Source organism: Musca vetustissima, unplaced genomic scaffold (assembly GCF_032173495.1).
Source record: "Musca vetustissima isolate MV318-11 ecotype Yass unplaced genomic scaffold, APGP_CSIRO_Mvet_v1 utg41014, whole genome shotgun sequence".
Taxonomy (NCBI): domain Eukaryota; kingdom Metazoa; phylum Arthropoda; class Insecta; order Diptera; family Muscidae; genus Musca; species Musca vetustissima.
Genome location: NW_026879986.1, coordinates 14,338 through 26,380, shown reverse-complemented (window position 1 = coordinate 26,380; position 12,043 = coordinate 14,338). Strand labels below are relative to the sequence as shown.

The following is a 12,043-nucleotide window of genomic DNA, read 5'->3' as shown; positions in this document are numbered from 1 at the left end:
TATTGGTCCTAGACCCACCTTTAATTATACCGATCATCATATCTCGACTAGCTGAGTCCATCTAAACATGCAAACACGATACCGACCACTGTTATGGATAAATCTTCTGCCCAATGAAGACAGCTATTTTTTGGTAAAAATCGGTTGATATACTTTCTGGTCACTCCAGAGGCCGCAAATTTGACGCATAGCGTAACTATTTTGATAAAGATCGGTCAAAATTTAGCGGGTCAAATGGACCGAGACTTTCGAGTGAAAAATTACAAATTTTGTATTCAATAGCGTATATATTTAACCCTGAAGGACATAGACCCGAAAAGTAGATATTATAAATAGGAGTGATTTACCTTGAAATTGGTATCAATTATATTGTCGTATGTACTCGGATGTGGGTACGTATTATATTTATATATTATTTAGTAACCCACACTAGAGCCCGGGCCACAATTTAAAGCCGAACATCACAACACAACCCATGGTGAAGGGAATCTGGATATGTAATTAGATGAGCTGAATATTAGTAATATTTGTTGACCTCTAGTGTGTCATGACTTATGAGGGTGCAAATATCGGGAAATATTGCCCAGTCTCAAAATATAGAAGCACAGAATGTTAGATTTTCGTGTAAGTTGTGTGGGGTATCATATGGCCAGCCCGGTCCGACCATACTGCTCCGCTCACTGGGCGTGGAACTGTATGATTAATAGAACTATATTCATTATAGGCTTGGGTTTAAAAAAATATTTTTTCACGGCGTGGATTTTTAATATTTTGTTCAAGGGTGAATTTTTAAGATTTTTTTCAAGGACTATTTTAAGAATTATTTGAATAATATGCATAGATTTTTAGAAATATTGGTCTAGGACCAATATTTCTCTGAAATATTGGTCCTAGACCCACCTTTATGCATACCAAACGTCAAATCTCGACTAGCTGAGTCGATCTAGACATCTGTGTCCGTCCATTATATTTTGTAAACACGATACAGTTATGGACCAATCTTCATGAAATTTTGCATGTAGGATGGGTTCTGGCCTATGAAGACCCCTATTGTTTTTGGTAATTATCGGTTAATATTTAGTGGATGTAATGGATCAAATACTTTATTTTTGTCGGTTTTTCTGGTCGCTCCAGAGGCCAAACATCGCAAATGTTGGCATGGAGAAGGGGATCGGCCCAAGGAACAAGCATACTTGTTTTGATAAAGATCGGTCAACATTTAGCGGGTCAAATTGACACATACTTTTGTGTGAAAATGACAAAATTTGTTTTCTATGGCGTATATATTTACTCATGAAGGACATAGATCCGAGAAATTGATAGTATATCCAAGATTGATACTTTTAAATTGATACCAATTATATTGATCTATGTGATCGGATGTGGAAGTTACACTTAAATATTTACAGGTGCTTATGTAGTCAGATATTATTTAGTAACCTATTAGCACACTGTAGGGCGGAAATATAGCACTGACCGCTTTGAAATTTTTTATTAGGTTGCGGTCATGGTCAAGGACAACGCCTATAATTTTCGACGATGATCAGATAATAATTTTGGATGAAGTGGACCAAAAACATAATTTTTTGTGTTTTTTTTTCTAGTCGATCTATATGCCCCAATTATAAGCCGAACATTACAACACGACCCACGGTGAAGGAAATATAGACAAGTGTAGAAGGACTGTACTGAATATTAGTAATATTCGGAAAATATGTCAGTGTAAGGAAGAGGTGCTGTTGGCCTCATATCGGGAATGAGGGTGCAACTCTAACGAACTATTGCTCAGGTTCGGAATAAAACTTTGCAGAATATTAGAGTTCCATGATAGTTGTGTAGGGTATCGTATGGTCGGCCCCGTCCGACTATACTGCTCCGCTCACTGGTTTTAAGATCAGTTGTTAAGATTTGTCGTAGATTTTTTTATAGAATATTTTTCTAAGGACCATCTGAACAAAAGTCGTAAATTTTTAAAAGAATATATTACGCAATAATATTTTTAATTTCCTTGTCATTAGCGTATATATATGTGTAAATTTTACATTCATTTCATTCTGCAATCGCCGTTGATTGTCAATAATGAATGACCTACACCAAATCGATAGCCGTTGACCAGTCCATAACCATGAACATTTGATCATTCAAATATTGCCAGCTATTGTCTATTAAGGACATGAATACATACATATATTGCACACAGCCATGCATATTGGCCGCAACAATGTGCAATGGGTTTTCGGAAGTGTGAATATGTGCGTGTGTCTGTGTACAGAATACACGTTATCTTCTTTTGACCATTTAATGGACATTTTATGTTTCATGTGGGAGTTGTTGTGCAATTTCTTAAAGTTCGACAGCTATGTTGTGCCACCATGACTGCTATAGCATTGACTTTTGTTTGTGTACAACAAATATATGTATAAAATATACACACACACACATACACATATTTATTGTTATATTCTTATCGCAATTCACACAAAAGGTCAATGGGAATGCAATGCACAATAATTGGCTTTAAGATAATGGTAGATTTTATAGAAAATTTTATGAATTTTGGAGCGCCGGAATTGTAATGTGGTCTCTAACCGGTATCATAAGATCAGGGGCCTAATGCTCGTACTCGATATCGAGTTGTTTCGATAGATAATTTGAATTTTTGGATTACCGTATCCGTGATCGAATAAAATTTATCGATATGTCGAATAAAACTATTCGAGTTTTTGCCCGCCACATTCTACCTGCCGAGACCAAAACAAAACAGAAGAAAAACGAAATGTAAGTATTAAAAAATGTAATTATATAAATAAAATATAATAATTCAGCCTTTTATTCCACAGGAGCACGAATTGTAACAAAATAAATTTTAAGCAAAAGGCAATTATGGCAGATTTTATGTCTGACCACCCGGGACTTGCCAAAGGAAAAATTTCGAATTGTCCAGAAGGTAGAGCGTCATCCAATCGTTTGTGGGAGCAGTTAACAACCAAATTTAATGGAGCAGGACCACCCGTAAAGAATGTCACCTTGTGGCGAAAGGTATATATTGAAAAGTGGTATGAAAAATTATGTTTCACAGTTTTCCTTTCCAAGGTTTATGCAGACCAAAAACAAAAAGTTAAGAAGAAATTATCTTTTAACAAGGCATCAAAGAATCAGACAGGTGGAGGCCCATATGAAGAAAAACTCCTCACCCAATCAGAAGAGCTGATACTGGAAGCAGCAGGATTATCAGCGGCTGTAGAGGGGCTTTCTTCAGTCCAAAGTTTTGGTGCAAAAAAAAGGAGTGGAAGTGGATAGGAAGGAAAACGACGAGGAAGAACTGATGGATGTAGAAAATGATATGGACTGCAGCATTGGTTCCACTGTGCCTTCATCTACTCAACGTCGTACCAAATCAGCCTCCAAGATGGATCTTTTGAAAGAGAATATAGAAAAACACGATGAAGGGATGCGCGAAAGGAAGTTGTTTTGGGATACTCTAATGGATTGTAAAAAAAAGTCCCTCAAAATTAAAGAGGAAACATATAAATTGAAAGAAAGATCTTTAAAAATAAAGGAAGAAGAGCATAAGTCAAATATGGCTATAAATAAGGTCGAGCTTGAGATTAAAACGTTGGAATTGAATTTGCTGAAACAAAAGGCCGATTTGTAAGAAAAAAAAGTTTGTATATTTTTACCTGTATATTACTATGGACTTTTCTAGTAACCCATGTACCTTACCATAAAATAATGAAATGAATAGCTTTGTTTATTTATAATTACACTAGAATGTATTAATTGAATTAGTTTTGTTTTTGTTGATTTTTTTTAATAAAATATTTATTTTTACATAGATTGGTACAAAGATGTTTTTATTTGGTTTCGTATTTTTTCACCAATCTTATTGGGTTGTGTATGGTTAGATGTTTCCACTTCCATTGTGACAGATTCGATATTAAAATCCTTTTCGGTATACATAGGCACTTTAAATTTGATACAAATGTTGTGCAGGGCAGCACATACATTTCCGAATAACGCCATTTTTACAGGGGAATATCTACTTCTTCTGTCATGGCAAACAATTTTCCATCTGGCCTTCAGTATACCAATGGTTCTCTCTACTATACATCTGGCTGATGAGTGGACCTCATTAAATTTTGATTCAGGTGACCCATCGGCAGGATTCCTATACGGTGTAATACACCACGGCTCCAGAGGATACCCTGAGTCTGCTGCATAGCAAAACAAACGTGTATTTCATTAACTAAAGCATGAATCAGAAAACATACCTAAAAGCCACCCGTTTTTGAAGCTGTTGTTTGTGTACATTTGTTCCAACAATCGCCTTTCGTCGGAATGCTTCCAAACGAAGGAATCGTGTGCTGCCCCTCCATATTTTGAAAGTATCGCCGTAATTATGTGTTGGTGATCACAGATCTGCGTGAATTAAATAAGATTTCTATATTAATATGTAATGAAAATAAATTTAATTAAAACTTACAATCATGGAATTTAGACTATGGTATCCCTTTCGGTTGAAGAACATGTGTTCGTTTTCGGTGGGTTTCTGCAATCCAAAATGTGTTCCATCTACACATCCAATTACTAAAAAATGTAAAAATGCATATATTTTATTTTAGAATCGAAAAAGTCAATATATTCTTACCTCCAGGAATCCGAAACTTTGTACAGAAATGTTCCATACACAAAGCCGACTGGTCTGGTGAAAAGTTGATGTGTTCTGGACAAAGCTTTAGTTCCATTTCTTTTGCGACTCGCTGGACAACCCTGCAGGTTGCGCTTTGGCTCATTCCAATCAGAAAATCATTACCCACAGTGTGCTGAAAACTTCCACTGGCCAAGAGTGATAAAGTTGATGCCAATTGTAGAACTGCCGGAATGGACGATGACATATGTCCGGAGAAATCTAGTCTAGATAACACATATCGAAAAGCTTCTTTTGTCAGTCTAAATCGTTGACGGAATCTGCAATGAATTGCAAAAATTATAAACACCACACTTGCATGCATTTTCTTATTATACTTACGCATTTTCTGACAATGATAAGGGGTCACTACGTTCTCGAATTTGTCTTCTTATTATTTTTATATTATTACCGTCCTCATCTTCCGAAGAGGATAATACAAAAAAACACGTATCCATATTTTTTTTTCAACTTTTAATGAAGCGGCAAACAATTGTTTTGTTTACTTTTTTTGGATGAAAACATATGTTTCGATTGTGGGTATTTCGATTATTTTTTGACAATAATCGAAAAATTTTTGAATAATTCCATTCGAATCATATCATTCAATTAGTAACTACGGATCGTAATTTAACTTCGAACAAAATCTCACTCTATATCGAGTACGAGCATTAGGCCCCAGGATTTATTTACCACACCTAAATCAAGGATTGCAAAATTGCATATGAAGCGAACTTTCAGCCACTACAATGGGAATAGACGGCTAAACCCTTCAAGATATTAATAATATATATATATATCCTGTTTATATGAATGACATCCTTTACGATCCCTTTGTACTAAATCGTTGGGAAAATAGTCTTTTATATTTAAAGATGAAATATATATGCACATATACTAATTATTCTTCAATGTGTTAAAGTGTTATACACACATATATAATTTATATGTTTATGTGTGTATTTTGTTGTAACATAAATAAATCATAATAATAATAATAGTTATGTTTTCTCTCAGAGCCCAGTCAGACCTTCATGGCTACCTAGAAATGTTGCACACACACACCCAACAATATTATACAAACACAGACACTCACAACAAAGCCACTGATAATAGCTCATATTATATACATAGAAACATGCAAATAGAATCAACGATAATGGTTGTAAAATGTCCTTTTCAGCAAGAGACGACAAATATCCTTTTTCTTTATCCTAGATAAAATCAAATCAAAATCTTATTCACATGCACAATTTGCCCAACAATATAATGCTCGTATATAGAGCAGACTGGTCTTTTATTGGACATACGTGTATGTATGTGTGCTGCTTAATGTCTATTCTATAGAAAGCAATTGCTTTCAAATGAATGCAAATTTTCTGTTATATAAAACATTAACAATATGAATATTGAAAAAAATGTATTTCATATATGGGAAATGCAAAAAAAGACACACTAATGGATTTCAAGTACAATTTTAAGTGTCGTTGGTATAAAAATCCATTGCTGGAACGATCTGAATGGGTAATACAACAAAACACAGGTAGCCAGTGAAAGGAGAGAGAGAGCGAGAGGAGATACAGGGAATCGTTGGAGGAAGTTCTAAAAGCTGTTGCAGTTGCATCGAAAGCAGTAGAGCATAGCATAGTTTGTGATGTTGTTGTAGATATCACTTTCAATGCTTCTTCTTTTTTCGGAATGGAATGTTGTTGCATGTGCCACATGAGATGCGCATGTTATGGACAATCTTGATATATGTATGTACCACCAAAAACGAATCACACATGACACAAATGCGAAAGAATAAAATAAATAGAGTGAAAAAGAATTTGTCTTTTTCACTGTTAACATGCATTTTTTTAACAAATGGGGGGAATTGCACGCGAGAATAGGACCAAAAGTGGAGGGAAATGTGATTGATATGTACAGGGAGAAAATATTTTAAAAAAATCCACGACTTGCAGGGAACCGGAAAAATATTTTAAAAAATCCACGCCTTGCAGGGAACCGGAAAAATATTTAAAAAAATCCACGCATTGCATGGAGCCGGAAAAATATTAAAAAAATCCACGACTGTATTAAAAACCAGCAAGGAAAGTAGTAAAGTCGGAATGGGCCGACTATATTATACCCTTCACTGCTTTGGGTATATTGTACATATGTATCCTAACAATTGCATGCTATGTTCCCTCTTTCTCCAACCTATCCTAACTTTAATTTCATTCGAGCAGATTTGGAGCCGTCTGCGTATATGCCAACCCTTGTGCAAATCAAAGCATATAAAGAGACTTTGGTACACTATTTACCTAAAATCGGACGAAAATATATATGGGAGCTATATCTAAATCTGAACCGATTTTCACAAAATTTAACACACAACGTTCTAGACTTAACGCTGTGCCATATTTCGTGCAAATCGAAAGATATATAGGGACTTTGGTACACCATTTACCATAAATCGGACGAAAATATATATGAGAGCTACATCCAAATCTGAACCGATTTTCAGGAAACTTGACACACATCCTTCCAAACCTAATTCATTACGCTGTGCCAAATTTGGTGCAAATCGAAAGATATGTAAGGACTTTGGTACACCATTTACCTTAAATGTATATGAGAGCTATATCCAAATCTGAACCGATTTTCCGGAAACTTGACACAAATCATTCTAGACCTAATCCATTACGCTGTACCAAATTTCGTGCAAATCGAAAGGTTTATAAGGACTTTGGTACACCATTTACCTTAAATCGGACGAAAATATATATGGGAGCTATATCCAAATCTGAACCGATTTTCAGGAAACTTGACACACATTATTCTAGACCTTATCCATTACGCTATGACAAATTTCGTGCAAATCGAAGTATATATAGAGACTTTGGTACACCATTTACCTTAAACCGGACGAAAATATATATGGGAGCTATATCCAAATCTGAACCGATTTTTAGGAAACTTGACACACATCATTCTAGACCTAATTCATTACGCTGTGCCAAATTTGGTGCAAATCGAAATATATATAGGGACTTTGGTACACCATTTACATTAAATCGGACGAAAATATATATGGGAGCTATATCTAAATGTGAACCAATTTTTTCCAATTTCAATAGAGTTCGTACTTGGGCCAAATAAATAACCTATGCTAAATTTCATCCAATTCGGATTATTAATGCGACCTGTACTTTATTTACAATTTAACAACGACAGACAGACGGACGGACGGACATGCATAAATCGACTCAGAAAGTGATTATATGCATATTCTGAAAAGGAACCATGTGTCTATCTCGTTTCCTTTTGCCTGTTAAAAACATATGCACAAAGACATAATACCCTGTACCACAGAATGGTGAAGGGTATAAAAATCCGGTTCCATGCTAGGTGTGGATTTTTTTTAAATATGGTGACAGATACAGGATCTGTAAGGAGCAAAACGTCTGGTATCAAATAATAGCGGTGATGAGGATACCCCAGAACCAATAATAGATGACGGTATAGAGAGTATACCACCTAGCCAAGATGAAGTCAGAATAGCAATTGATGAAGTATAATAAAGCAGCAGATGCCGGTGGGTTACAAGCCGAACAATTCAAGACTGGTGGTCAAATGCTGGTAAGGAGCAGCTGATTAGTACAATTTGGCTAGAGGAAAGCATGCCCAATGATTGGAACCTCAGCATTCTGTGTCCCGTGCACAAAAAAAGGAGAGAAGAGAAGAGAAGTCCACCATTGACCAGATTGTCACTTCTGGAAAAGACCCACGAAAAACATATCGACACATTCCACCTATTTGTCGACTATAAAGCCGCATTCGACAGCCCTATCCGTTCAGAGGTGTTTAAAGCCATGTCTACGTTCGGCATTCCTGCAAAATTAATACGGCTATGCAGGATAACTTTAAGTGGCAGAAGGTCAGCAGTTAAAGTAGGAAAGGACCTATCGGAGCCCTTCAATACCGAACAAGGATTCAGACAAGGTGACAGTTTGTCGTGTGACCTTTTTAACATCCTGCTGGAAAAGATCATACGAGAGGCAAAAGTGGATAGAACTGTCACTCTGTACACCAAACAACACATGTTACACGCCTACGCCGATGACATCGACATAATGGCTCGAACACTGAGAGCGGTAACAGCCACTTTTGAACAAATTAAGAAGGAGTCTGCCAAAGTGGATCTGGCTGTAAACGGCGAGAAGACCAAGCTGATGGTATCAACGCGCAAGACGTCCAGTAGACTTGGACCAACTGTGGAACTTGAGAACTACAGCTTCGAGGTAGTCAAAGATTTTGTATACCTTGGTACCGCCATAAGCAAAACGAATGACATCAGTTTTAAAATTCGGAGATGCTACTATGGTCTGAGCAAACAACTCAAAAGCAAGGCCACCTCCCGCCAGACCAAACCCACACTTTACAAACGCTGATACTACCAGTTCTGCTGCACGGATCTAAAGCATGGGTGCTTGTGCAAGCAGATAAGGCAGCTCTTGGAGTGTTTGAGAGAAAAAATTCTCCGAAAGATATATGGGCCGATCTGCGTTGACGGTGTATATCGCCCGCGAATGAACCATGAGTTGTACCAGCTATTCTCGGACATTGACATTGTTAGACGTATTGAGCTGCAGCAGCTACTCTGGCTCGGCCATGTTGTGAGAATGGATGAAGATGCCCCAGCCCAGAAGGCATATAAAAGCGAACCAGCTGATGGGGAAGGCCACTAAGGGGAAGGCCACGAATAAGGTAACATGGCCGAATATGGTCTTTCAAATTGGAAAAACTGCGCAAAAGACCGACGCTCCTGGAAATCTTTTTTTAAGCTCGGCTTATAGAACGAAAGTTCTGTCACAAGCCAGCTAAGTAAGTCAATAATATAATTACGTGTATGGATAGCTCTGAAAAATATTTTTAAGAAATCTGCGCCTGTATTGGCCTTTGAACTAATATTTATGAAAAACATCCATTATATTTAAAATGGTTTTATGCAATACAGTTTCTTTGGCAATAGCTTTGTTTTGAATTTCATTCAAAACTTCTCCAACTAACCTCTTAAAAATTGTACCTGACATAAATGTGATATTGGCAGTATGCAACACCACACACACAAAAAGTAGCAACACCCATAGAATCAAATGGAAGTTTTGCATCCGGACAAATATAATGGGAAACGATGGCTCTTGTGAATGGTAAATGAAAATAAAAAACATCTCTCAATGGGAAATCTTTCTATCTATCAATGTGTGTGTGTGCGTGTATGCAGAGGTGTCTGTTGGAATTTTTCGCTTCAACTGTGTTATTGACATCTGCAATGATGTGTGTGCGTGCGTGTGCCATTGTAATGCCATTCATCTCATAGTAAAGTGGCACAGGTGAGGTGCTATACCATGACGGATGAAAGATAAAAAAAATCTGCAACTGCGATACACACAATTCATACAACTTTCAGCTATACGGCTAAATAATAACAAGCAATGACAAAGAACAAAGTAAACAAAAAAGTTACATTCATGGAATGGTTGGGGAAATATATATATATATATATATAATTCTTGATGAAAAAGTTATATGGAAATGCAAATTGCTTTTCTGGTGTTGGGAAATTGTGTTTAAGTTGAGATATGTTGAAGAAGATGTTGGAATAGTGAGCTGCCGAGAAAAACATTTTCAAGGGATATTATAAATATATCAGGTCATTTGATAGGGAAAAATATAAAAACCGTCCCAGAAAAAACCTTCAAATTAAAAAGTATTTTAAAAAAAATTGAAAATCCAACACCTAAAAAAATATTTTCTTTAAAAAAAATTCTCTTATATATCACTAATATAGCATGAAAAATAGTTTTAGAAAAAAACCTATCCTCCAGTCCATAAAGGGCTCATAGCCACCACGTAATATACCGGAAGATCCTTGTTTTCATTTTTTATTCAAAGATTAAGAAAATAACATAGGCACGTATCCTGCTGGATATATGTAAATATATCACTACATTAACTAAGCCATACAATGACAATCACAAATGAAGAAGATGAAGACCAAGACAACGCATGAGCATTATAATATTACTACTGCTGATACGACAAGAAACTGAAGAATAATCTGAGAGCCAACCTTTGCTGCCACACAGATACAATTACAATTTCCCAAACGGAAATGAAATGAAGAAAACGAATACAATCCAATTCAATTGAAATTCAATATGAAGACAAACAATTTATCGCCTTACAAACGTTGGCATTTTATCACATTTCTGCAGGATGTTTGACGTCAACGTTGTTTATTTTGTTATTTCCCTTTTCAGTTATGTTTGAATACTTCCTCTAAATATGCTGCATATTCATACTAAGTGTTTGTTTTTTTCAGTCACCTTGGCTAGGTGGTGAAGGAATATTTTTTCCACGCTCATATGAGGCGTGGATTTTCTAAAGAATATTTTTCCACGCTCATATGAGGCGTGGATTTTCTAAAGAATATTTTTTCGAGGCTCATATGAGGCGTGGATTTTCTAATGAATATTTTTTCGAGACTCATATGAGGCGTGGATTTTCTAAAGAATATTTTTTCGAGGCTCATATGAGGCGTGGATTTTCTAAAGAATATTTTTTCGAGGCTCATATGAGGCGTGGATTTTCTAAAGAATATTTTTTCGAGGCTCATATGAGGCGTGGATTTTCTAAAGAATATTTTTTTTGAGGTCTTATAAGGGTTGGATTTTCTATAAGACGTGGATTTTCTAAAGAATATTTTTTCGGGGTCATACCAAGGCGTGGATTTTCTAAAGAATATTTTTTCGGGGTCATACCAAGGCGTGGATTTTCTAAAGAATATTTTTTCGAGGCTCATATGAGGCGTGGATTTTCTAAAGAATATTTTTTCGAGGCTCATATGAGGCGTGGATTTTATAAAGAATATTTTTTCGAGGCTCATATGAGGCGTGGATTTTCTAAAGAATATTTTTTCGAGGCTCATATGAGGCGTGGATTTTCTAAAGAATATTATTTCGAGGCTCATATGAGGCGTGGATTTTCTAAAGAATATTTTTTCGAGGCTCATATGAGGCGTGGATTTTCTAAAGAATATTTTTTCGAGGCTCATATGAGGCGTGGATTTTCTAAAGAATATTTTTTCGAGGCTCATATGAGGCGTGGATTTTCTAAAGAATATTTTTTCGAAACATTTTTGAGGCGTGGATTTTCTAAAGAATATTTTTTCGAGGTGGATTTTCATAAGAATATTATTTCGAGGCTCATATGTGGATTTTCTAAAGAATATTTTTTCGAGGCTCATATGAGGCGTGGATTTTCTAAAGAATATTTTTTCGAGGCTCATATGAGGCGTGGATTTTCTAA

The 12,043-nt window shown here is 36.0% G+C and overlaps 2 protein-coding genes across 3 annotated transcripts; one reads left to right on the top strand and one right to left on the bottom strand.

Annotated features, from left to right (window-relative positions):
- The first annotated feature begins 2,602 nt into the window (after positions 1-2,602).
- On the top strand, positions 2,603-3,479 carry LOC133325239 (uncharacterized). The gene is made up of 2 exons (XM_061534022.1): positions 2,603-2,778; positions 2,841-3,479. The coding sequence occupies exons 1-2, from the start codon at positions 2,699-2,701 to the stop codon at positions 3,298-3,300; spliced, it is 540 nt and encodes a 179-aa protein (XP_061390006.1). The 5' UTR covers positions 2,603-2,698; the 3' UTR covers positions 3,301-3,479.
- Positions 3,480-3,811: 332 nt separating this feature from the next.
- On the bottom strand, positions 3,812-5,203 carry LOC133325238 (putative nuclease HARBI1). Of its 2 annotated transcripts, none has more exons than XM_061534021.1 (5): positions 5,030-5,203; positions 4,649-4,968; positions 4,484-4,572; positions 4,272-4,419; positions 3,812-4,214 (listed from the first exon to the last, which is right to left on the bottom strand). In XM_061534021.1, exons 1-5 carry the CDS (start codon positions 5,143-5,145, stop codon positions 3,829-3,831), a joined length of 1,059 nt encoding a protein of 352 aa, XP_061390005.1. In that variant the 5' UTR covers positions 5,146-5,203; the 3' UTR covers positions 3,812-3,828. The 2 variants fall into 2 exon arrangements, with proteins under 2 accessions (XP_061390005.1, XP_061390004.1); XM_061534020.1 differs by having other exon boundaries at positions 4,484-4,587; positions 5,030-5,197.
- Between the last annotated feature and the right edge of the window lie 6,840 nt (positions 5,204-12,043).

Excerpts from the sequence above, each read along its gene's own strand:
- LOC133325239 (XM_061534022.1), top strand. The coding sequence starts at position 2,699 with ATGTCGAATAAAACTATTCGAGTTTTTGCCCGCCACATTCTACCTGCC. Across the intron at positions 2,779-2,840 it reads AAACAGAAGAAAAACGAAAT|GAGCACGAATTGTAACAAAA; the intron begins GTAAGTATTAAA and ends TTTATTCCACAG.
- LOC133325238 (XM_061534020.1), bottom strand. The coding sequence starts at position 5,145 with ATGGATACGTGTTTTTTTGTATTATCCTCTTCGGAAGATGAGGACGGT. Across the intron at positions 4,969-5,029 it reads TTATCATTGTCAGAAAATGC|ATTCCGTCAACGATTTAGAC; the intron begins GTAAGTATAATA and ends AATTCATTGCAG. Across the intron at positions 4,420-4,483 it reads ATAGTCTAAATTCCATGATT|ATCTGTGATCACCAACACAT; the intron begins GTAAGTTTTAAT and ends TAATTCACGCAG.